The following is a 24,726-nucleotide window of genomic DNA, read 5'->3' as shown; positions in this document are numbered from 1 at the left end:
GGGCCACGGGAGGGGCGCCCCAGCCACGGCAGGTCCGGAGCTGGATTGGGGCTGGGGAAGGGGCGCCCCAGTCGCGGCAGGTCCGGGCTGGGATTGGGTTTGGGCCACCCCTCCCCCGGCCGTGGTAGGTCCTGACTGGATGGGTTCCCTGAGCGCCTGCGTGGCACTTCATAGGCTGCTGCACACCTGTGCAGCCGCACAGCTTACAGGGAACTTAGCTGGGTACCCCGGCATTGATAGTTTGCCCAATAGTTTGTGTTTGGCTAAAGTATATGCTCCAAAAAAGCATTCCGTCTTCATTTGAAGACATCAGGAGTTGGAGAATCCACCACTATCCTTGGCAGTTTGTTCCAATGGTTAATCACCCTCACTGTTAAAAATGTGTGCCTTATTTCTGATTGGAATTTGCCTCACTTCATCTTCCAGCCAATGGTTCTTATGCCTTTCTCCACTAGAATAAAGAGCCCTTTAGTATCCGGTATTTTCTTCGGGCAGAGGTACTTCTACACTGTAATCAAGTCAGTCTTAATTTTCTGTTTGATAAACTGAACCGACAGAGTTTTTAAAGTGTCTCAGTGGAAGGCTTTTCCCCGAAGCTCTGAATTATTTTTGTGCATTTTTCCTGCACCTTCTCCAATTTTTTGAAATGTAGACATCAGAACTGTATGCAGTATTCCAGTATAAGTCTCACCAATGCTGAATACAGAGGTAAAATCATCTATCTGCTCCTACTCACTCCTCCCTGTTTATATAGAAGTTAACAAACATTATGTAATCATCACAACAACCCTATTGTAGTTAAGTACTACCATCCCCATTTTACAGAAGGGGAAGCTAATGCAGAAAGGGGAAGTGATTTGACCAAGGACAAAGAACGAGTTATTGTCACAATCAAATTTAGAATAGAAATAATCCCTTGCTTTCAATCCTGTGCTAACTCTACTAAACCACATTGGTTCTCTGCTATTGATCTGTTTTTTTTGGGAAGAGACCACAATGACTGCTCACTAGAAAAGCCAGCTCAGCTGCAGCCGGCTAGGAGGATATTTATGGTGACCACTCAGTGCTGTGGTTTATTGGCATAATCGTGCCCATCTGCATAGATACTGAAAACTTGGCTACCAGATGAAAGCATATAACCTGGAGTTAGTGTTCCACACAGTACAGTATGCAGCAAAGGCTAAATAAGACCTTACACATACAGGATGAGATCCTTACCTTTACCCTTCACCTTACAATCATTGTCTGGGACATGAGCAAGAGTAAAAAACTCAGTGGGAAAAAAAAGCCCTGAGTGACCTAAGTTTTCCCAACATTAGGCAGTACTGTAGACATAGCCTTAGTCACAGTCAGGCACTGTTTAGAAAAGACTCAGACTGTAGCCATCAGCATGAACCTGAATTTAAAAATGCCTGACAGGGAATTGCAACAAATGTGTGTTTCCTTTGAAGGGTAAAAGACTGGTGTGGCACTGTCTGTCAGTCTCTAAAAACCTTCTCCACATATGAACAGTATTGTCCCCCTGGGTATAAACAGTTAAACCTTAGTTCATGATCCATGCAGGCCAGTTTCTGTGTGGGCCTGGGTAATGGGTAGGGTTTCATAATAGACAGATGTAGTTAAAGGCAGGGACAATCTTGCAAAAAGGAGCAAACATATCGTTCCTAAATCAGGGTTAACATCCACAAAAGATGATTAGAGGAGCAACAGTGACCAAAGATGTGGAACACTGGGTTTTTCTGATTGTTCTGCCATTTGAAGTCAAGGATGTATGTGTAATTGACACCAACTGTGGGGCTTGAGGCATAAAACAAAGCTGTTTTATTAATGAGCATGTATAACTTTTTCAGATATTTAATTACCTATTGCTCTAGAGAAGTAGTAGTTAAAGCAGCAATGCTTTGTCTTGACTTCCCTTTTAGATAGAATTTCACTGGAGTTTGAATCAGTGTTCAGACTTCTTTTCCAGTAAGATCTCAGATTTATTTTGTATTTTAACAAGGCTTTTAATATGACAAAGGAGATTGGAGGGTTGGGTTTTTTAGTTTGTACTTATGAAGTGAGCTGTAGCTCACGAAAGCTTATACTCTAATAAATTTGTTAGTCTCTAAGGTGCCACAAGTACTCCTTTTCTTTTAACATGATAATAGTTATAATGTTTATGAATACGGTTATTTTACCCCCAACCCATGTTTCTGTGCTTTGCACAATAAGACCAATTAATTTGGCAATAACAAATGAAACCTTTACTTATGTAAAGGTTTCCTTATTTTGTTCTCTGCTTTACTTCCTCAAGTTCTAGTTGAAAATGTTGATAACTTTGATACACAATTTGTCCACAAATATAAGAAATGATGTGTTAATGCAATGATGCCAAGCTCAAAGCAGCACTTCCAAAAACTATGTTGGCTTAGTTTTGCACCATGGAAAACAAGATGCACAATTAAAAAATTTATATAATCCACAATTAGCATGGGTAACTTAGTAGTATCTGTATCTGAAATGGAACATAACATTGCGCTATTACCTCATATTTCTTTAACTGCACCCCAAAACTGAAAAACTTAAAACTCCATCAAGTTTTGGGTCTGAGCACTGGAAAAATAATTTTATCTCCCAAAAGATGTGGGAATGATATTTGCCTCAGTGTAAAACTTTGAAGTAGAAATGTGAGATCGTGAGAGAGTGCTCTAAGGAACAGATCCTATATCAACAACGTATGTGGAATGTATAGTTTATGGGATACATTCTGAGCAGTGCGATCCCACTGGGCCCTATGCTACTCTCACTAATACTACAGTAAATTGGGAGTAACTCTATTATAGTCAATTATCACATATATAATACTTTACAAACATTAACTAATTAATCACCAAAACAACCCTATGCTATTTCCATTGAAGTATAAAGCTAGTGTGGGATTAGAATCAGTATTGTGTTAGTTCTCAACACTTAACATTCCTCACAAGGGTATTGTTATCCCCATTTTATATGCTTTGCTAAGGATACATTATTTAGCATCTCACGCTACTACAGTAAATATTTTCAGGGAATATGTTGGGGGCAAACAGATATGTAGGGTCCGATTCAAATTTCAGTTGCACCAGAGTAAATCTCGATTAACCCCAGTGAAATCAGGAACTGCCCCAGAGAGTCAGTTTTCAAAATTTTCAAATGAGGGTGTTTAAAGTTAAATACTTACATAAAAGTGACCTGAGTTTCAGAGATGCACTTAGATCTCCCACTGACTTCAACACTTTTGAAAACCAGGTCCACTTTATTTAAGTCAATTGGACATCTACTGACATCAGTAGGAGCACTGGATGCTTTTTGAGTGCACCCCTAAAAATAAGGACACTTTTATTTAGGGACCTACAAATGGATTTAGGTTCTTGACCTTAGGCACCCAGGTTTGAAAATCTGGGCATGAGTGATTTGTCCATGGCTACAAAGGAAGTAAGCGCAAGCCAGGATTAGAACACAGGGATTCTCTGGCCCGTGCTGTGCTTTTAGATCATTGCCCACAATGACTTGCGCCTAGAAAGCTATTTGTCCTTTGAGTGAGGAAAAATTGGGATTTTAGTACATACATACAAAATAGACGAAAAATTGCCACACAACGAATCTTAACAGTAAAACTGAATCCTATATGTTTTTGAGAATATGAACAAGACGTATTGTTAAGGTATGCACTTATACCTGTGGTATAACCACACCATTCACGGCTCTCAGTTTTAGAACAAGCACAAGTGAGAGGTCTCAAAGAACAGTGTCCAACAAAAGGATGAGAGATACTATACCTGTCCACACTAAGGGCACAGAGATTGAGGACTGTGATGCCCACTGATGCCTTCTGTATAAAGGGGAGGAATTTGCAAAGAAACAGCCCGAAATCAGAATCCGCAAATGGCCACCGCTGAGCATGAAGCTAAAGAAAGGACATAAGATAATCAGAAATGATAACGTAGACAGTGAATATGTAACAACCTGTAATCATGACCTATCTTCGGATCCAGCCCTGATAGCCCAAAATTCTACATGTTTAAGCAATTCTCTTGGTAATGAATGAAAGTGGGAGGTAATTCTGCTGCCGTAGAAACATGGAGGAATTAAGGAGAGTGTTTAAACATAAGCAGTGGGAGGATGTATTGATCCTCTCCAACTGAGGTAGTAACAGTTTCACTGTTAAAGGATCCTTTCCTAAAATGCTTCAGACACTGTTATGCGCACAGAAAATCAAATTCAGCCCTACCCTGGCATAAACTGGAGCAAACCCCATGTGTCTGCTTTCATCAGGGCTGAATTTGGCCCAGAGTCTAGCATTCAAGGCATGACTCACACCTCATAATGGGACACTTAAGAGCCTAATTCTCATTGTTGCACACAAACAGATTCTTATCATTGTAAATTTACCACTGGAACTTGTGACAGTTTTGGATGTTGGATTATGAAACCTGTGGAAAGATCATTATTACATGTATACAATTTGTATCATGTTATATTTTAAAGGGCAGGCATCCCCCAGGTGGCTGCGGTAGGTGACAATAGAGAGGCAGTTTTAAGTGAGTATATGCATGAGTGGCTGCAGTTTGGTCTAACAGTTCTCTCCCCTAGGATGTATCAACATAACAAATGTGAATAAATTGATTCTTGTGCACAATTAGGGAACCAACAGTAATCTCCATCCCAGCTGTCATTTATGCTTTGAACAAGTAAAGATGCTTGCAAAGCTTTGCTCCTTGTATTACAGTTTTTTCACATCTATGAAATAGGTTATATAACTCAAAGCCTTATATATAAAATTGAAATACAATGCATCTGAGCCTGGGATGAGATTCTGTCAATGTCCTGAAGTCTGCATAACAGCATTTTTTGAAGGAAGTACAGAATAATAACAATACGTTCATTTTTTTATTTATACCTGAACTTACTAACTAAAGGCATGGAACACAGAGTATTTGTATGACACTCTGCAAGTGGTGATCACAGATGTCTTCCATTTGTTTCAGGGGAAGGTGGGAAGTAATACCCAGTTACTCTGGAGAGTTGTAGAGACTATGCTGAGTTTCTCATTGTGCATAACTTAACTAACAGCAATGATGGGCCCAACCAGCCCCCATGGGTCCTAATCCTCTGAACATTTGAGGAAGTTCAGATCCAGATCTAGATCTTAATTTTGTGGATGGCTGAATTAAACCCTGAGATTTGAATATCCCCAAGTTTCACCTCAGAAAAGACTAGTCCCTGCACTTGTGCTTTTCTTCCTCTCTGCACACAAGCACCCAGTCAGGCACAGTCTGACCAAAAACCTTAAATCAGACAAGCCTTGTTCTAAACATTGGCCAACCACTGTGTGAACTGGTGCCAAATTAGAATTGATAATGAAATCCAAAACCACATGAGTTTCATGACATTTAGGTTTTGCTGTGTACATTTCCTACATATCTGCTAAGCACACAGAATATTATTTTCAAATGTCAACGTAATAGCCTACAGATACAACTGTGGCATTTCCAATCAAAAATTTGTGGAACGTCATATTCCGGCTGCCACTGATCCAGGGCACAATGGTGAAAGGTGGGAGCAAGGAGTCATCCTTTCCCCTTGTACAGCTACACAAGAATCAGCTGGAATCTCGGTGCTTTTGCCTTTTGAATACAAAAGGAAAAGTGAGTGTCAGTGGGTCAAGACTCCATCACTGCTGCAGTAGGCTTAAAAGTCATAGAATAATCTTGTATATTAACTCTGCTACTAAGAAAGCAACCAGATGAGGTCTTTGGTATAATGTCTCAAGGATCTTCTCAAGATAAAATCACTCAGAGAAAAAAATTGTATAACATCTTTTCTGATCATGCTTGTAGAATTGGAATAGATCCCAATCTCTCCAATTCCCAGCAGAGCCTTTGGATCTCTTTGTGCTCTCTCTTATGCCAGTTTTACATCATTATAACTCAGTGGAATTACTCTGATTACATTGGTACAAATGGTAGCAGAATGAGACTTCATCCCTGTAAACTGATACTGCCTATCTGTACAACAGCCCACCGTCTGAGTGCTAGTTTGAGCTTGCTTGTTTTTAGATTACAAAAATCTTGAGTTTATTTCCACAAATTCTCTTTTTTCCCCCTCTCTTCCTTTTTATTTTCAGCCTGAAATCTGGGGAAAGAGAATATCTTGGACACTTCCCAGCCAGCATCTTTCCTCACGTGAGCCCCAAACAGAACTCTGGTCACTGTAGAGGCCAGGGAACTTTTTCCAACCCTTATTGTTTATTACTGGACACCATAAAGGCATCTATTCCTGAAGTGCTTTTATACTGAGATTGGCTCCTCAGGTAAGTCTAATTCAGAGCTTTGACAATCAGATAGTCCATAAACATCTGTCCTCTTGTTTCCTGACTGGAGGCCAGACAAATGATTACTCTGTGGTATTAATTGGGTCATTCATCAGTGCATAATTGTTTGTTATGGGGTTTCTTGCACCTTCCTTTGAAGCATCTGGCTTAAGAATGACAAAATCTTGGAATAAACTGGACAACAGGGTTTGATCTGGTATGGCAATTCCTATTGTTCTCAGCCAGTTCCAAACGTCTCTCCACTACACTACTTTGTTGCTAAAGCTTTTTATCTTTGGAGATATTTTGAAAATCTGTCTCTTCTGTCTATGCACTTTGGTTTCCAGGCCATCAATTCTTCTATCCACCTTGATTATCTGGTTAGTAATTTGGACTGTCATTTTTTTCAAGATTACATTCCGGAATCCACATATGATGTGGATGACCATCAATGTTCGTAAAGAGAAGGTGTGTATGTAGCTGTTTTGAGCACAGGACTGAGAATCATGACTCCTTAGTTCTATTCCCAGCTCTGTCCTGACTGCGGTGCAAACTTGGCAAGTCACTGCACGGCTCTGTGCATCAGTTTACCATAACAGTGTTATGATAAGCCTTTGTTAACCAAGCCTGTGTTAACCAAGCCTTTGTTATACTATAACACTGTTATGGGTAACATACCTTAGTCTCATCTCAAGCTCTTTCCACCTATGGAATGCTCTCTGGTGATTTGCTGCCTCCTCATGGCATGCCAGATTTCTAGCCAGATTTTTCCAGTCCTTTGTTCCTATAAAATGCAATGTGGCTGGAACATTAGACTGGAAGAGTTTGCAACAAAAACAGCATGCAGCATTCTGAGATTTTGAGTACATAAGCCACGGCCTCTACACTTTGTCACCATTGGGGATTTCACACCAGTAATGTGTTGGATGGAAACTTCTATTTTCATTGTCTTTGGGGAACATGAAATTTTTCACTTGCTGTTGCCCATGCAGTACAAGGAAGTCCCTCAGGCTACTGCTCAAGAAGGTCCACAGTCCTGGATCATCTAGACTTAAGGAACTAAACTCAGCAGCTGCTGTTTCTTGTGCCTCCACCACAGTCGTCTCTGATCTACACTTTTCTTCAGGAATGTGCATGGTTACATCCATTTGAGATGGAGGTATGGATGCTGCAGTAGCTGCCAGGTCACCTGCACTCTGACTAACTGGAAGATCAGGCATCTCCTCACCACTCACATCCTCACTGGGGCCAGAAGGCTCACCATGAACATTTGTGTCTATGTATCTCAGGAGAGCTCCTTCCTGCTTAGATAGAAAAGCTTCCTTTGCTTGCTTTCTTTTTCTGAATGCTGCCCCAGCGGGGCGTTTTCTTCTTTCACTCTTGACTGCTGTTCTGTGTCAGCTATAGTGGCTCTCAACACTCAGTTGAAGGGGACAAATAAGCAGGGTGGTAGCAGGGCCTGTGTGAGGGAAGATGTCAGTGTCTTAAGGGCCTAACTGACTCCTACTACTGCAGTTGACTGCCTGTTTACGGGAAGCAGCAGGAAACGGGAAGCAGCAGGAAACAGGAAGCTTCCTGAGAAGATGGTGTTAATCAGTCTAGGCTCCTGGGGTGCTAGAGAAGTACATAAGAGGGTCACCCTCCTCTCTCTCCCTGCAGCTCCTGCTGCTTTTTGTTATTCCCTCTCACCTTTTCTCCTGCCTGCCTGTTATGTCTCTTGTGGCCTCCTTCCTCCAGCACAGCACTCCACCATCTCTGTGCATCTAGTGCAGGGAGAATACATATGCACCAGCAGCAGACACAATTTTCTACACTCTGGGTCCTAGTGGCGCCCCCCACAGTCTGGCACCTGAGGCGGCCGCCTCAGTTCACCTCAAGGTAAGGCCAGCCCTGACTGCATTTTAGAAGCCGGATGGGAAGTGGGTGGGGGAAGCTCAAAGTTTTGATAGTTGGAAGTTTTACTGCCTGGGAAATGCAGGAGGCAGCTTAATATATTGGGATAAGCATATTACCTGAATGCTTTTTCTAACATAATAAGCAGTAAAATAGTTAATAATGTTGACAATCAATGTCATTAGGTTTCAGAGTCAACACCCAGTTTCTGTTTCGGGCTGTCTGCATACTTGGATAGACTCTACTACTTTGGCATATAGTAAATTCATATTCTGAAAGTTATCTTTGCAGCCATATGGCTTAGAACCCTTTTTTCTAAAAAAATGAAAGCCTAAATTTTGGAGCACAATTCTGCAGCATGTGTGGGTGAATGCTGCACCAAATTCTGCAGCAGCAGAATTACAGAATAGACACTGGTAATAGCTCTGCATTGTGACATCCAAGGTAAACACTTTTTTTCTCTCTATTAATATGTTCCAATTGTTAAAAATTATTTAATCAGAATACGACAAATGATATATTAAATATTCCTATGGGGTCAGCAAAATTTACATCTGGTTTAATCTTACTTATAGTACAGGCTACTTATCTAGTATTTCTAAATTAAATTTCACAGCTTGTTGTTGTCAAAGCTACTGGCTGTTGAGTGGGAAAAGTTTGCATGACACAGCAAAATATTCAGTATTCATTGAATACTGAGCATTTAGGTATTCATCCTGTCCTTTAAGGATAAGTTCTGATCTGGCCCATTGAAATTTTGCCCCAGTTTACACCCATCTGCCACAGTCACTCAGAATACTTGAATTGCTTCTATTTATGCTTTTTGGCACATAATAGTTTTTTTTTTAAAGTACCCCTTCAAACATTTGAAAAAAATCAGTGTCTGTGTGTGGAGCATCTGCTTTCCTTCATTTCAGGCCCACCTCCATGTTCTAATTGGATTACTCAGATTTTGAGAGATATTTTGATAGTTCATACCTTTCAGCCCATTCGAACGTTTACATTGTTTAAGGCCAATGACATGTTTCTGTATAAATCCAAATCCTTCACATCTGAAGGAAGTTGATCGTGTAACTGCAAGTCGAATGGTAAGAGGCATCATTCGATATGTATAGTTTTAACAGGAATATTTTGTTCCTTTAACTGTATATAAAATATATAAATCCTAGAGAGAGAGAGGGCCCCAGACTCAGGTCTCAGTACCCCCTACTTCTGGAGAGGTTAGAATATAAGTTTGGTTTCACTTGCTATTATACTAAAGGCATGATTCTACAGGGTGCTGAGCACTTCACCTTCCCCAGGAAATGCTCAGCACTTTCAGGTGTGATCTGTAAAGCAGCATACTGGTATTTAACCAAACCACAGCAGACAAAATGCTGTCATCTTTCCAATGGTTTCCCACTTTGATGAAAACATACACTCTATGTACCAACTGCTGATATCCTAACTAGGATTTGTGCTTGAACCATTGTAAAGAATAATGAATGATAGGATGAAGTTTCACTAGCAAGTTATTGATCAGTTCCTCTGATTCCAGCTGAACTTACAGAATATATTTAACAAACTACAAGTCCCAGTTTTGTAAAGGGATCATTATGTGCACAAGAAATACACTCTACCTACACTCCCATCTATTAAACAGGGAGGAGTGGAGTCTGGCTCCCACTCATTATACTCTGAGTAGCCCAGTTAACTTCTTGATGACCACTTTACTACAGCCAGCAAGAATCTATTCTATATGGACTGGCAGTACTCCAACAAATATTTGCCAGGTGTATATTTGGTTTTTTTCAATAACTCTTCTCTTGGCTGAGGCCTTCGATTCATTTCAGAGGCCACAGAACAGCTGCTAGAGATGGAAGGGCCTAATCTGTAAGATTTCGATTTCCAGTGCCCCACAAGATAATTGCCCAGCCAGTTATGGAGACATGGCTTCAGCTGCAAAATTCAGATCTAGGTTTTGATTCCAGACGCTCAGTGTTTGGATCTGGGCCAAATAACTATTGGAAGGTAGGATTTGAAGTGGCACTGTCAAGGGGAAAGGCTTTGCATGCTGTTATCAATCCCCTTAGCCATCCAAACATTTATTTACCGTTATAGTTAACACTTAAGAGTTAGTAGAAAGAAAGTCAGTTGTTCTTTTATTTGCACTGTATATGGCCCCAGCATATTTCAAACAATGGAAACGAATGTGCACTTTGTAGTGACTATCTGAAACTCTGCTACTACAAAGAAAATATTGGCATCAAAAAGAAAAGTCTTGTACTTGAAAAAGGTTCATTTAGTCACTGGTTTTCACAGTGAGACCCTGTCATAGTTGCAGCATGTACACTTCCTCCTGACACCCCAGGAATCTCTCCTTTCGCAAGATGAAAAGTATTTTATTCCTTTTGTTTTGTCCTTTCTATTTTTTCTTTAACTGAATAACACTAGTACTGAATCATTATACATCCCTTTTAAGTTGATTTTAATAAAAATCACTGGAATCAGAATTAATTTATTTCATTTTTCAGATGAATTTTGCAATTATTTTGGTGGGTAGTTTCCATTATTATTCAGCCCTGCTTATGCATTCATTGCTTTCCTTTGGATAAGGTGTCAGATTTTTCCTCTTCAAATATCTTTAGAATCAGTAGGTCTGATCCTGCTAGCACTTGCATTAGTTTTACACCACTGCAAGTCCAATGCCCTCTATTTTCCCATTAGGGTACAAGTAACTCCTAAAAACTTCAGTACGAATTACTCATATCCTTTGCATGGGACTTTTGGACCCATTGATTTTAATGGAGTTACTTCTGATTTACATGGGCATGAGATAAAAATCAGACCCACTGAGCCTGATCTTCCACTGCCTTGCATGTTATATAGTCTGCGCACAGTGGATGTGTAATGCTACCTAATCAAAATGGCACTCAAAGGAACAAGACAGTGGAGAATCAGGCTCAGTATCTCTCCGGGGATTCTGACACTCCATAATACAGGCCACATCTCCAGCACAGGAACTATTGGGACACATCTACAGCACCACAGCTATGCCAGCATAACCCACTAGTGTAGACACAGCCTACAGCAACAGAAGGGGTCACTGTTGGAACCACACCTCCCTGAGCGATGGTAGCTAGGTCAATGGAAGAATTCTTTCATTGCCATAGGTGAGTTTACACTGTGGTTATGATGGCACAGCTACACCACTGAGGGGTGTGGATTTTTTTACCCTTGATTGCCATAGCTATGTCGACCTAAGTTTTAAGACCCACCATCAAATGGATTCTGCTTTTGCAATACCATTAGTAAAGTTTCCAAGGTTTCAGGACAGGAGAGTTCCCAAAAGAAACATGTTTTCCCCTTGTGCATTTCACAGCCACAGGGTAGTCTGTAAAATCAATCGATGGTGCAATTCCTTTGAGAGAACAGAGTGTCGTCAACAACATATTTTTACACTGAAATCAGAAACTGGGATGTCAAGGTTCTACTCTTGGTATTCAGAAAAATTGACCAACCAGCCACAACTTCCAGAGTATCCCCCTCTCTTCTTACAACAGCCTCTCCACCCAGATTTTGGAGAATTGACGCAAACAAGGAAGAAGCGTTGAGAACATTCCACTGGAATGATTTTTAAATGTCACCCGGTTGGTTTTACTTTGCTGTTCTTGCTATTTGTTAAGCACCATTAGTGTGCTAGCTGCTGTACGAAACACAGATAAAGACCCAGGCACCTAATCTAGGTCCCAAGCAACTTACAATCTAAGAGACAGAATGTTATAGTCCTCCTACATGTGTACACAACAGTACATATTCACATAGGAAAATCTTGAACCTAGAGACAAGTACATGGGCTGCATTGGATACTCGATGTGAAATGGCTCTGAGCTGCTCTGTAGGTGCAGGTGGCCACTGCCACGTCCCCAGAAAACCAGCCATTCCAGTATTTCTAGGAACGGCGTGGGCCCTCCCCTGCCGGTGTGACCTCATACACATGGTACATATAAGGTTACATCACATGGAGGATGCCATTTTTCAGAGCATGCCAACCTGGACCTGGCAGCATGACCTCGTGCTCTCTTGAAGCTGAGCTCTGTTTAACAGAGGGTGTGTGCTTTTTATGTAGCACACTTTCCCCTTATGCAGTAGAATTGCATAGGTTCCTTGGCCAAAGGACCCTTTGTTGTTGTGGAGGTGGGGCTGGATTTGCCCCTTAGTGAAGATATCTAGATGGAGCTTTTTTAGGCATTGTATTCTCCAATGGCTGTACTTCTGGGACTGCAATCTGCTTGTTGCAACTTGCTAATATGGCCCTCATTTTGAAAAAGTCTCAAAACCCTTGAAATGAACCATGCAACCTGAAGCAGAGCAATGTGCATTTTTTGCTTGCAACTCTGCTGTTTGTATAGTACAAGAAGATGATTTTGGCCCTTATTTCTCTCTTGCCCAAAACTGGATGGAAGGGGACAAACTAATATAAAATATCTTTAGCTCTTCAAGAGCCACAGTCCTGGTGTACCCTCCACCTGGTGAGGTTAGTGTTGGAGTATGGACGAGAGACAGGGAGTTAGTCTGGGACCCAAGCTATCCCAAGCCTCAATATTGCAGATACCCAGCCAGCTATGTGTTGGGACTCCCTCTACATGTCTCTCTGGTCCTCCACCAGGCACTTCTGGCCAGTATGCTATCACTGGTTGTCTCCCCTTATGTTTTATAGGTCAGTCATTCTCAACCAGGAGTCCAGGGACCCCTGGGGGGCCCTGAGCAGGTTTCAGGGGGGCCACCAAGCAGGGCCAATGTTAGACTTGCTGGGGCCCAGGGCAGAAAGCTGAAGCCCCATCACATGGGACTGAGGCCCGGGGCTCTGAGTCCCACCCCCCGGGGCTGAAGCTGAAGTCTGAGCAATGTAGCTTTGCCAGGACTCCTGTAGAGTGGGGCCCCAGGCCATTTCCCTGCTTGCTACCCTCTATAGCCAGCCATGGCTTTTATATGCAGAAAATGAGTCATTGTGGCACAGGTGGACTGTGGAGTTTTCATAGCATGTTGATGGGGGCCTCAGAAAGAGAAAGGTTGAGAACCCCCGTTATAGGGAATCAGAAAGCATGGAGCTTCAAACAACACTAACTCTCCACAGTGCATATTGCAGTTCTTTGTGGGGAGCATATTGTTAGTTTTGCTCCTCCCTCCTATTTGATTTTCTGCGAGGACAATGGGCAATGCAATTTTTTTGTGAGGGGTGAACGGTCCTGTGGAGAGGTAGGGAGTATCAGCAAGGCCATTTCATTTTCTCCCCTCTGCACTGTCCCATCACAGTTTTTTCTGCAGCTTTTACTCCCCTTTGTCCTGCTCAGCAGAGGTGGGAGTGAGCAACAGGGCCTCTGGCAATAATATCCTTGGATTCCTAGTTCTTTTTCTTCCCACTGAGGCAGTGAGATGTAACTATGGATGGGGCTGTACAGACCTTACTGTGAAGCAGAAGGGTTACATTTCACAGAGATGCTGAAAGCTCAGATAACGAATGCCTGGTTCTGAAGCAAACAGCAGGTAAAAGTTTTTGAGTTTGTCTTTAAAATTCTTGTACTATTATTTTACAAAGTCTGCGTAGTGGTAAATCATTCCTTACAATTCTAGACATCTCCCTTGTGGTATTTTTATTGTTTACACAGTATGATTAGTTGCTCTTTTTATTTGGTCTGTGGTGTTGGCAAACGTCCTCTTCTTTTGAGGTGTACTGTACTTCAAGCTGTGCTGCTCTTCTTCAGAGGAATTATCTGTTAGGTATGCTTGTGTGCATGGTGGTTTGTTGAAAAGATTTTTTTCCCAATCCCTGGGCAAAGTGCCTCTTTTATTTTATTTCCAATTGTGTTGCCTTTTGTATGTTGCTAAAGGAGAGTGACAGTATTGCTAAGGAACTACTGCAGAACTCCTGAACCCTGGATATGCGCAATCAGAACACTCCCTTGTTATCTGTCTATTTCAGCTGATTGAAGAAGGAACAGAGAGAACATTCTAAAACATTCTTGTTATACCTAGGGCACCTAGCTACTACAGTGATCAATGCACTACAGATCCACAGACACCATATATTAGAAGGAAGGGCAGGGAGGAATTGGTTATGTGCTGGTTGAGGAGAAGTTACCTCTCAAGGGGTCTCAATACTGCCTACTAGGTACAGCTGTGAGTAAGAGGTGATGCAGCTCTGCACCACCACAGGGGGAGCTCTGGTAGGGATTGTACTGCAGGAGGCAAAATCTCTTCCCCTAGCTCTTTGGAGTGCAGTGCAAGGGTACATGTTGTACTTTCTTTTAGGTTGCTATAATCTGCTTCCACAGTGCAAATGGGGAAGACAGGTCCTTGTTTCTGTCTCTTCCTCGCCCCTGTTGACCCCATTTGGGGTGATTTGTGCCACCAGGTACGTTAGGATGGAGCAATTCCTGTATCCTCTAGGACTGCTTTTGTACCCGGCCATTGCATGTGGGCATCAGGAAGGGAAGACTCATTTTGCCCCTCCTCTCCCAGACACTCAGACTCAGGAACATTCTTACCATTAATGTACTGAGTTCTGCGTAACTTGCAGGTACCAAGCCACTACTTCTTAAAATCACTGATCTGAACAGAGTGGAAGTTCAGATGCAATCTGTATGCAATCTACCCTTGAAGGAGCTAATACTTAATGGAAAACATGTATTGCACATGGGCGGAATCCTGCTTTAAATTGGAGTTTCTCACCCGAGTATGGATGGTGGGGTTTAGATTTATATTTGCAGTGGGCTTGGTCCTACACCCCTTTTGCACATGCAAGTGCTTTAGACTTCAGTGGATGCTACTTGCTTAGAAGGACGATAGGATCGGGTCCATTTTGTTTCATTATTATCCATATTAATTGTGATGGTAAAAAGAAACCCAGCTAAGTGTACCAAACTGTTAAACATTGTGACTTTTAATTAAATCCTTGTGCAGGAGGTAGGGATAGGTTGGGTTAGCTCCTCACCCCACATTCAGACTTTTCGCTGCCCAAAAATGCTAATGACTAGGAGTGCTGCAACATAAGACTTCGTTCAGCAGAAAGAAAAAGGCAGAGATTTCATGCTATTTACCACAGGCTGGTCACATGCTATTTACCAGAGGCGTGCCATTCACAATACTCCGCCTAATGCTACTCTACACGAACCGCTGAGGTTTGGATGCTGGTGTGACTAGGATATGAACCTACCAACAGAAAACCTCAGTCCATAAAAGATAACACCCTTTTGTTCAGCTTGAGCACTGGAGATATATATCAGCTCTCTGGATTGGGGTCATTGACTTCACCACCAATGAAATGAATATGAAAAATACCCTGTTAATCAGATTTAAAGAAGAAAGGTACAGAAGGGGCCAGTTTGGCCTCAGTTATTTGTATGTAACCTAATGGTCCAGAGAGTTAAAACTATTAAATGTAAGGCAAGGAGTCATACATCAACCTTATTTCCTAGGTTAGATTTGAATGATTAGATCTTTGTTTTAAGTATACATTAAAAACACACACAAGGTGGAAGGTGAGCTCATGTTAAAATTGTAACTTAATGCTTTCCAGGGAAGCTAGGTTGCATTAGACTATTTAATTTATGTTTTAATCATAAATATTTATGAAATCCTATTTCAACCCCCATCAAATATTACTCAGTCCTGAACACTTTGCCATATTTTACATGTTATGTTCACTGCTCCAGCAATTTTTTACAAAAAATAGTGATAGGTTTTTTTTATTCCCTTGCTGGATTCAAGTAACTCTCATGGACTTGTAGGCATCGGGAAGGGATCCCTTTGCAGGGAGATTTGGGCCCAATCAGTGTAAACACAATAGAAATTTGATTAAAAACAAAACTAAAAGTTGTCTTAAGACCAGTGTTTCAGTCTGTTATGGCTCAGGCAAATTAGTGAATATTGCTAATGTCTAGAACATTTTTGTAAATCCTTAGGGAGAAGCAGTCATGAGGAAAAGAGGTTATAGGGTAATAGTAGTTGGAGACAAAAAAGTCCTAGAAGATATTTGAGTCCATCTTCCTGACAAGGCAGGTTTAGAAAATAACTTAAATATAAAGGACCAGATCCTTAGCTGATATATGGCTCCACTATGTCTGTTTGCAGTATTGCTTCAAATTTAGTTAGTTCAAACTGCGAATTACAGGAAGGATCTCAATTGGTAATATAGTGGTAGACTCTTCAAGAAGAGATAAAGGTTCAGATTGTGAGAGTAAATCCCATAATTTATTTCCTGGAAACCACTTTCTGGCATTTTGATTAGGTTTATGGAAAAATATACCCAAGTTCTGAATATATTCTTCACTTTTTATGATTGTGTGTGACTGGCAATTAGTAAATTTGCTGTATTTGAAATTTACATTTTATGACTATAATACATTTAGGTTAATTTATATTTTCATGATATCATATACCTTATAAATGCAAAGAAACACAAAAGAAACAGATTTTGATACAGCAAACAATAATGAAATAACCTGCCCATAGAGGAAGCTTATTCTTAGGCCCAGTCAGTTAGTGTATGGTTTATGTCTTGAATCATGAAAATTTCTATCTCTTATATATTTTTATCCTGTTACCTAACTGTGGAAGTCTTATTATCTAGATAAATGTTTGCACTCTGATGTCCAGGAAAGTTTGTCTGACTAAACAGTGCGGGATCTATAACTTACAAAACATTTGAAATCATTTATACATAAACAATTGTGTTATATTAATTTGTAATGGAAACAATTAATACTATCTACAGCAGAAAACCGTTCTGGTGCCTCCAAGTCAAACTGGTCTGGCTTTGCTGAAGTTTATATGGCTCAGCATGAAGCTGACTTCTGAAATATAGACGCTTAAAATTTAGATCAAAACTGAGTGCAGAAAACCTTTAAACTGGTGTTTGACCCACGAGGAAGAAAGCAAACTTTGTTTCTCTGAATTCTGATTTTTCATTAAAAACCAGTCACATCCATTTCCAAGTTCCAATAATATTTTCAGCAGGTCCCAAAGAAGATGCCATGAGTTGCAGCTGTCAGAATGCAGTTAAATGCTGCTGTGGATTTTAGGATTCCTGTATGTCCTAAAGACAGAGCGTATTTTAAACTAAATTATAAAGTAGAACATTATTTTTAGAAGTAGTTACTATTTAAAAACAACTCTTCCTTTAACTAGTAATATCACCATGTGTTTTTTAAGTCATGGAATGGTTTATATTAAAAATGTACTATAATAACATTAACATTTGTTAGGGGAATTGCCAAGGTGCTCAGTTCTAATAAAAGCTTCTCAGCCAACTGACAGTACACTTCAGGGATAGAAATATATAATATATTATATTTCAAAAACTTATTCAGGTTGCAAAGTCAAGCATTCAAAAATTAAGAAGTAGGAGAATTTACTTTAATGCAACTTTAATTCTGCTCCCTGTGTGTATGAATTGAACACTGGTTGAAATCCTAGCTCCAGAAAAGTAAATAGCAAAACTCCCACTGACTTCAGTGGGGCCAGGATTTCAACTACAGTCTTTAATTACATGATTATATACTATTTTTTCCACAGTGCCAAAAGGGTATTTTGATAGGGTGAGCAAGGGCCATTTTGTTTGTATTCTGTGTGGCTGCTTTAGAATGATGCATGAGATACAGCAGGGCCAGCAAGCATGCATAGTGCCAGTGGAATATTCAGAGATATAGGGCGGGTAATATCTTTTATTGGACCAACTTCTGTTGGTGAGAGAGACAGGCTTTCGAGCCAGAGAGAGCTCATCTCAGGTCTGAAGAGGAGCTCTGTGTGGCTCGAAAGCTAGTCTCTCTCACCAACAGAAGTTGGTCCAAAAAAAGATATTACCTCACCCACCTTGTCCCTCCAATATCCTGGAACTGACATGGCTACACCTACACTGCACACAATAATGGAATATTTAGAAAGTTAATGAACAAATCTCTAACAGGTTCTACGATGCCTCTAAAAACGACAACTTTCTCTAACCTGTAGCTTGACTACATTTCAATCGATTTTCATAAAACCGGCAAAATGTCCTCTGATCCAGGACTATCCTCCTCCCAAATTTCAAGTTCATGCTCTAAGTCAAGGAGGCGCTAGAGCTCTATAAAAAATAGCTTGAGGAAAATTTTTAATATTATCAAAATTACCTCTAAACTCATTCTCAAAACACCTGTACCACTTCTGCTGAAACTTTCCAGTAAAATTCCATCTCAGGCAAAAGCAGAACATAGAAAATATTCCAAGATGCACCATGGCAGTTCAACCAGAGAAAGACTAGAGATCATATAGGATGTAGTCCAGCCCATGGAGAAGAATGGGAGCATGAGGCACCTGAATTACATCTCCCATAAGGCACTAAAGCAGCTCAGGCAGATGTATATTAATGTCAAACTGACCCAAATCTAAACCTTTAGAGTCTATTCGATAAGCTAAAATATTTTGATTTGGGTCAGCTCAGCCTGAAACAAAATATTTCATTTTGATTTTCCCAATGGAAAATTGAACATTTTTGGAAAAGTTAAAATTTTGCCACAGAAGATTTCGATTTTTCAGAATTTGCACTTTCCATTGAAAAACAATTTTAATGGAAAATTTTCATCCACTGTAGTTGCTACCAGCTTCTAATACAACACATGTATTTTTATGACCACAGCTTTGGCTTGATTCTGATCTCACTGGTTTAAAACCAGGGTAATGCTATTAACTTAATAACCTCTAATCTATACCAGTGTAAGTGAGATCAGAAACAGGCCCGTGTCTTATTTCATACATATATACATATATTTGATTAGTTTTATAAAAAAACAAAGTAGAATTTCTTATAGCCTTGTGGTATGTACAACTGTATTATAGTTCTGCCCCTAATTATAATTCATAGTATACATTTCTAGAGAGAGAGATTTTCAAAATCTGAGCTATTTTCTTTTTATTTTAAAACCCATTTTTAAGCCCTAATAGGCAAACATTTACTATATATTTTATTAATGAAAAAAGATATATATGTGAGTGTGAACAAAATCAGAAATTTGCCAAAAATCTTTGGAGGTTAAATTGTTTATTTTATAACAGTGGTTTTCAACCTATGGTTTATGGACAGTTGGGGGTTCACAGACTATTTCTAAGAGGTCCGTGAAAGGTTGTTGTTATCATAGAACAGTGGTTTTCAACCTGTGGTCAGCAGACCCCTGGGGGTCTGCAGGCTATGTCTAAGATTTCCAAAGGGGCCCACACTTCCATTCAAAAGTTTTTAGGGGTTCACAAATGAAAAAAAGGTTGAAAGCCACTATTTTATAATATTATGCCTTGTTTGAGGTCCTAGGGAGAGAATAGTCATAATAATCTCAGCAGTGTGTTTGCTTTCCAGACTCACAAGGCTAAAGTGAGAAAAACTTTACAAACATATTTCAAGGGTTTCTAAAACACATTCAGGCAAGTTTCAAGATCAGCCAAATATTTTGATCCCCATGAAAATAACCAAGGTACAATCCTGTTCTTATTCACATCAACAGCAGCTATATTAGGTCCCACAGGAGTCTTTTGCTTAATTAAAAAAAAATGTGTCTTTTAAAATCTATTTCTAATTGTAGTTCTGTCCTTCCAACCCACAGCATATATCAGTGAAGTCTAGACCTCTTTGGGCCCAATATAATCATATGATATAACCATGCAAGTTTATGGTCAAATTTGGGCCAGTAAATGTGCAATTCAATATAAAAAGAAGCCTTTTATGGGTTTGCTTATTATATATTAAATCAAGGCTGCACTGCGTAATTTAGTTACATTTAAAAGAATTGTTTATAATCCTTCATGTATTTTGACAAATCCAGCTGCCAAACAGTACTTAAACACGATTCTGATGTATAAGTGGCCTTAACAATCATAAACTGATTTGAGCCTCTGCCATGACTGAATGTTAAATTCAAGGCCTACCACTCAACTCTATTGACATTCTGGAAGGGCTAATAAATCATCACATAAAGACTGTGTAAATCATGGGAAATATTTTCTGTATAAACAAAGGAAGACTAGGATATGTTCCCCAAATGGTAGCTATCAATCTGATCCATAAAGAGAACAGCTGTCTTTTCAAAAGCTGCTCTCTTCATTTGTTTAATTCTGTCCTCAGCTAGTTGTCTGAAGGACACCATCCAAAACCTAAAAATGATGTCTTGACGTTTGCTTTTGAACATAGACTGAGTTACATTTCCCTTTCCTTTATAATTAATAAATAGAAAAGCAGTAATTAGAAACAAACACACTGATACGTTGTCACCCTGTTAAAGAACAGCAGTTAAAGTGTACCCGTTGCTGCTTCCTACCTTATATACATTGATAGGAATATCAATGACAATATAGATAAGATCTCCTAGTGCCAGGCTAGCTATCAGCGCATTGGGGCCATTCCTCATACACTTGTTCTGGTAAATGATCCTCAGCAAAGTTGCATTCCCAACCAATCCAACGATGAAAATAATACAAGCTATCACTGTGTTAACGTATTTGAAAGTGTCAACAATTTTAGTCCGTTGGGAGCAATAGTTTGTTTTGTTGGGTACCATGGGTCGGCTAGTAGTAAGGAGTAAGCTGGGCTCTATTCCAGAGTACGTGGTCAAATAGTTTCCAGAATCACTCAGATTGGTGTAATATCTGTCAGAACTGTCGCTGAGGACACATCCAGTGACAAGCAGTAGCAAGGAGACTCTTAAACAAAAGGTTTCCATGCTAAAGTCTTGAATAGCAGGCACATTCAATGAAATAGTTCTTTCAATATTTCAGTGTGATCCTTCTCACTTCTTCACCTATATGGAGAAACAAAACATAAACAAAACACAGATTAACAATTATCTTATTTCTCATTTCAAAAGAAGTGCTTGTTCAGCTTGTTTTTTATACTAGTTAAGCTATCTTGAATAATAGATTACAAAATGAGACAGAAAATCCCCATGGCATCTGAGGGGTAGTGCTAAAGAAATCCTGCCATATCACAAAAGTGTGTAGGAGTATTTGTCTATATAAGGGATAAAGCATTCCAGACAACAAGTGATGGATAAGAGTTTTGTCACAAGACTTAAGCTTCCCAGTCGAGTAAATCAGCATGGGGTGTCTTGGCAGCATTACTGATACTTTAATCAAAAGAAAATTTAAATTTTTCCATAGCTGGAGTTCTGCTAAATAACAAAGCCACAACCCTAAATTCATAAATTCTATTTAAGGCCAGAATGTATTGTTATTATTATTTGTTTTAATATTTGTTGGTGTACTGCAAAAATGATGCTATAGACCTATTTTTCTTTGCCATAATAATTAGCTGGCTTTTCAAATTTAAAAGCCCTAAATATATCATTTTCAAATCCAGTTCATGAATAAGTAGTTCATTTAGTGCCAGATCCAAAGCCCTCAGAAGTAAATGGAGAGACTCATATTGACTTCATTAGGCTTTGGATCAGGCCCTTAATGCTTTTAAATCTGCTACATATACTAGTAGGCTAGTAGAAATTTATTCTGGATATTTCAGAATTCCAATGCAGCTCATGTTCAGATGTTAATGGTAGATAAGTTAATTATAATTGTATAAAAAGCAAACATGATAGATATTGCATACTAAATACTTGGCATGACATCCCAAGAAATAACCATGAAATCTGCTGCTTTTAAAGGGCACATCAGTAGTAGGACATTCTTCCACCACAAGTGTGACCCTGAGTAACAGAAAAGTCTGTGGCCTATTTACTGCAGTGGAGGATGGTTATCATCAATATTAGTAATGCTGCATCATGCGTCAGGTCATAGAGACCACTCTGGGATTCTCTTTTGTGAAGTTTAGTGCGCACTCTCAAGCCCCAAAGATTTTTTCCCCTTCCCTTCAGCTCAGTGTGTCAAACTATCACAAGACATCTCTGTGTGAACTAGGATAAAGTCAAGGGCAGTGCTGAGCCAAACTGGAGATTTGAAAGTCCAGTGCTGCGTAATATTACTAGGAGAACTTGAATGAAGGAGTTGCAGAGGTACTTTTAAGTTAATTAATTCCAGTATATGTGGAGATTCCCCTCCTATTTTTCCCTAAAGGATTATTAAACAGAATAACAGAGAAGAATTTACAGCAGAAAGCAACGAGAGGTCACTGACACCGGGCATTTGGGCACTATCATAATACAAATATTTAGTGCTACTGCCTACTATGCTCTTCCATTCCAGTAGGTGGTATGTAAAGAGTCTTGAGTGTGTAACAGGAGCATACACATCCCTAATGTCTGTATGCGTGTATTTTGCATAGAGTATGCCTGTGTTTGTCCTCAGTGGTACACATTCTGACCTGCTTCAGTGGTGTAGCTAAAATCACAATCCGGCCCACTATCTTAGTCTATGTATATGATCATAAACCCAACTAACTGGTATCTGTCTAAGATGTTTATTTTAAAAATGCTTGTTCTACTGGTGTCTCAGGACCACTAGCACTACTTTGCACTGGTTTAGTGCTTTCACTTTAGGATTCTAACGCACTTCATAATAATTTTACAACAACAATTTTACAAATGGGGAAAACTAAGTCACTGAGAATTGCAGCGTCTTGTCCTGTTCATACAGTAAATCAGTGATACAGCCAGGTAGAGAATCCAGATTTTCTAATACCTAGTCCTTTGCTTAAACCATGCCACTAACCTTCTCTTTCTCAATTTATGAACTTTTTATGTGCAAATTTGATATATTACTTATATCCCACATAAATGTGATGTCAACATGGTAGTCATACAAACAACATGATGAATGATGTACAGAATACCCAAGACCCCAAGAAGAAACTTTTCCTGAAGAGGTAGCAAAATAAAAATAAAAAAAATTCCCATATACTAATTCCAAGAACATGGATTCATGATATACATATTCCAGGATATGGAGTCACTGACAAATCCTCCACTACTATGTGCGTATTTTCAGAGTGCCTGTATGATGTGTAAGAGCAGTGCACAAGCACCCCACTGCATGCAATATAATAATACTTGTGTTAGCTGTCTGTGAGAATACAATATAATAGCCCATTGTATTTACGTAATCTCAGTATCGAGAATAGCTAAGGAATTTCTGTGCATTTACAGGCCATATGCATGTGGCGTCAGTGTGTCACTAACACAATGACAGGTTTCAGAGTAGCAGCCGTGTTAGTCTGTATTCGCAAAAAGAAAAGGAGTACTTGTGGCACCTTAGTACACTTAGTACTACAGCTCACTTCATCGGATGCACGAAAGCTTATGCTCAAATAAATTGGTTAGTCTCTAAGGTGCCACGAGTATTCCTTTTCTTTTTACTAACACAATCGTACACAAAATTTCTTACAACCAGCATGGGACGCTGAGAATAAAACTCCCAACTTCCCAGCAACAAATATCCTGCTAGGGAGAGTAAAGCCAGGACAGTCCCCATGTCAAGATTTTCAAAACCAAACCGGGCAGTTTGAAATGAATTGTTTAATTGATTAAACACTATTGAGATTTGTAAACATTTAATTCATTAAATTAAAAAGGCCAAAAGACACATGAGGTTTAAAATGGAATCTAATAAACTTAACTAGGACAGAAGTTTCAAAGCAATTACAATAAAAAGTACTGAAAAAAATAATTTTCTCCTAGTTAGATCTCACTAAACAAAGTGTAGTTGGTTGTGGGATATCTGCCCTTTTCCCTTCTTCCAACACAAAAGAAAACACCCTCCCTTCTAGCACTGTCAAAAGATCAATTCCAAAATGCAAGTGGCAAAGCATTACCATCCACAACTCCCCTTCAGTACTGGGTATCTGTTATGCTCTATACATTTTAAACTTTTTAAAAAAATATTTATTGCAAAGGTAAAATAAGATTCCTTATAACTAACACACACTTTTATCATCATCATCCAATCCCTTTCTGAATTGTTAAGGATAAGTGCTAAAACCATACCATGAAGCTCCCTTGGCTCTCATCCAGGGACCATACAGCTGCTTCTGCCCCCAATTCCGTGCATAGAAGGCTGCAAACTCACTCCAAGTGTAGTTCAGGCTGCTGCTGAGAATTTCCTCAGTGTGGCTTCTTCTGGGGAAGCCTTACCAAATCCTTTCTCAATGTGACTGGGTGGGACTGGAAATCTCCACCTCCGCTGTATCAGCAAGAGAGAGAGAGAGAGAGAGACAGAGATGTCAGAACGTCCCCTCTTTCTGTCCCCTCCCCCATTTAACCCCCCCCCCTCCAAACCTTCAGCCCAGACTGAGACCCTGCCAATGTTAAACACAAAGGCTGCTTCCCGGGCACAAGGGAATAGTGAGTTGTTTAACCATTTCCTCCCTGAAATGGAGTTAACCTAATATGCTGGGTTCATTTAAGCAATAGATCATAGAAATCCACTACAGTAGCTTTCTGCTAAAGAAGCCCAGACAGTCCATTGAAACACTGGACAAAAGAGCGAAATAGGAGGCATAAGACAGATAAGCACAGTGGGAAAACATTGGCTCTTGAAGATTTCCATAACCT

At 39.8% G+C, this 24,726-nt stretch overlaps 1 protein-coding gene across 2 annotated transcripts in view; it reads right to left on the bottom strand.

The window, feature by feature from the left end:
- Nucleotides 1-24,385, bottom strand: part of EDNRA (endothelin receptor type A) — a 38,306-nt gene extending 13,921 nt beyond the window's left edge. Inside the window, exons 1-3 of one of the 2 annotated variants that reach the window (XM_007055705.4) lie at nucleotides 24,160-24,385; nucleotides 20,548-21,027; nucleotides 3,801-3,928 (exon numbers count right to left, since the gene is read on the bottom strand). In XM_007055705.4, coding sequence (XP_007055767.1) covers nucleotides 3,801-3,928; nucleotides 20,548-20,949 — 530 coding nt within the window. In that variant the 5' untranslated portion in view covers nucleotides 20,950-21,027; nucleotides 24,160-24,385. The remainder of the gene's footprint in view (nucleotides 1-3,800; nucleotides 3,929-20,547; nucleotides 21,028-24,159) is intronic. The other variant, XM_043545787.1, reaches the window with a different exon arrangement.
- Between the last annotated feature and the right edge of the window lie 341 nt (nucleotides 24,386-24,726).

Source organism: Chelonia mydas, chromosome 4 (assembly GCF_015237465.2).
Source record: "Chelonia mydas isolate rCheMyd1 chromosome 4, rCheMyd1.pri.v2, whole genome shotgun sequence".
NCBI classification, from domain to species: domain Eukaryota; kingdom Metazoa; phylum Chordata; order Testudines; family Cheloniidae; genus Chelonia; species Chelonia mydas.
Note: the sequence above shows the minus strand (reverse complement) of the source record. Positions and strands in the feature narration are given on the sequence as shown.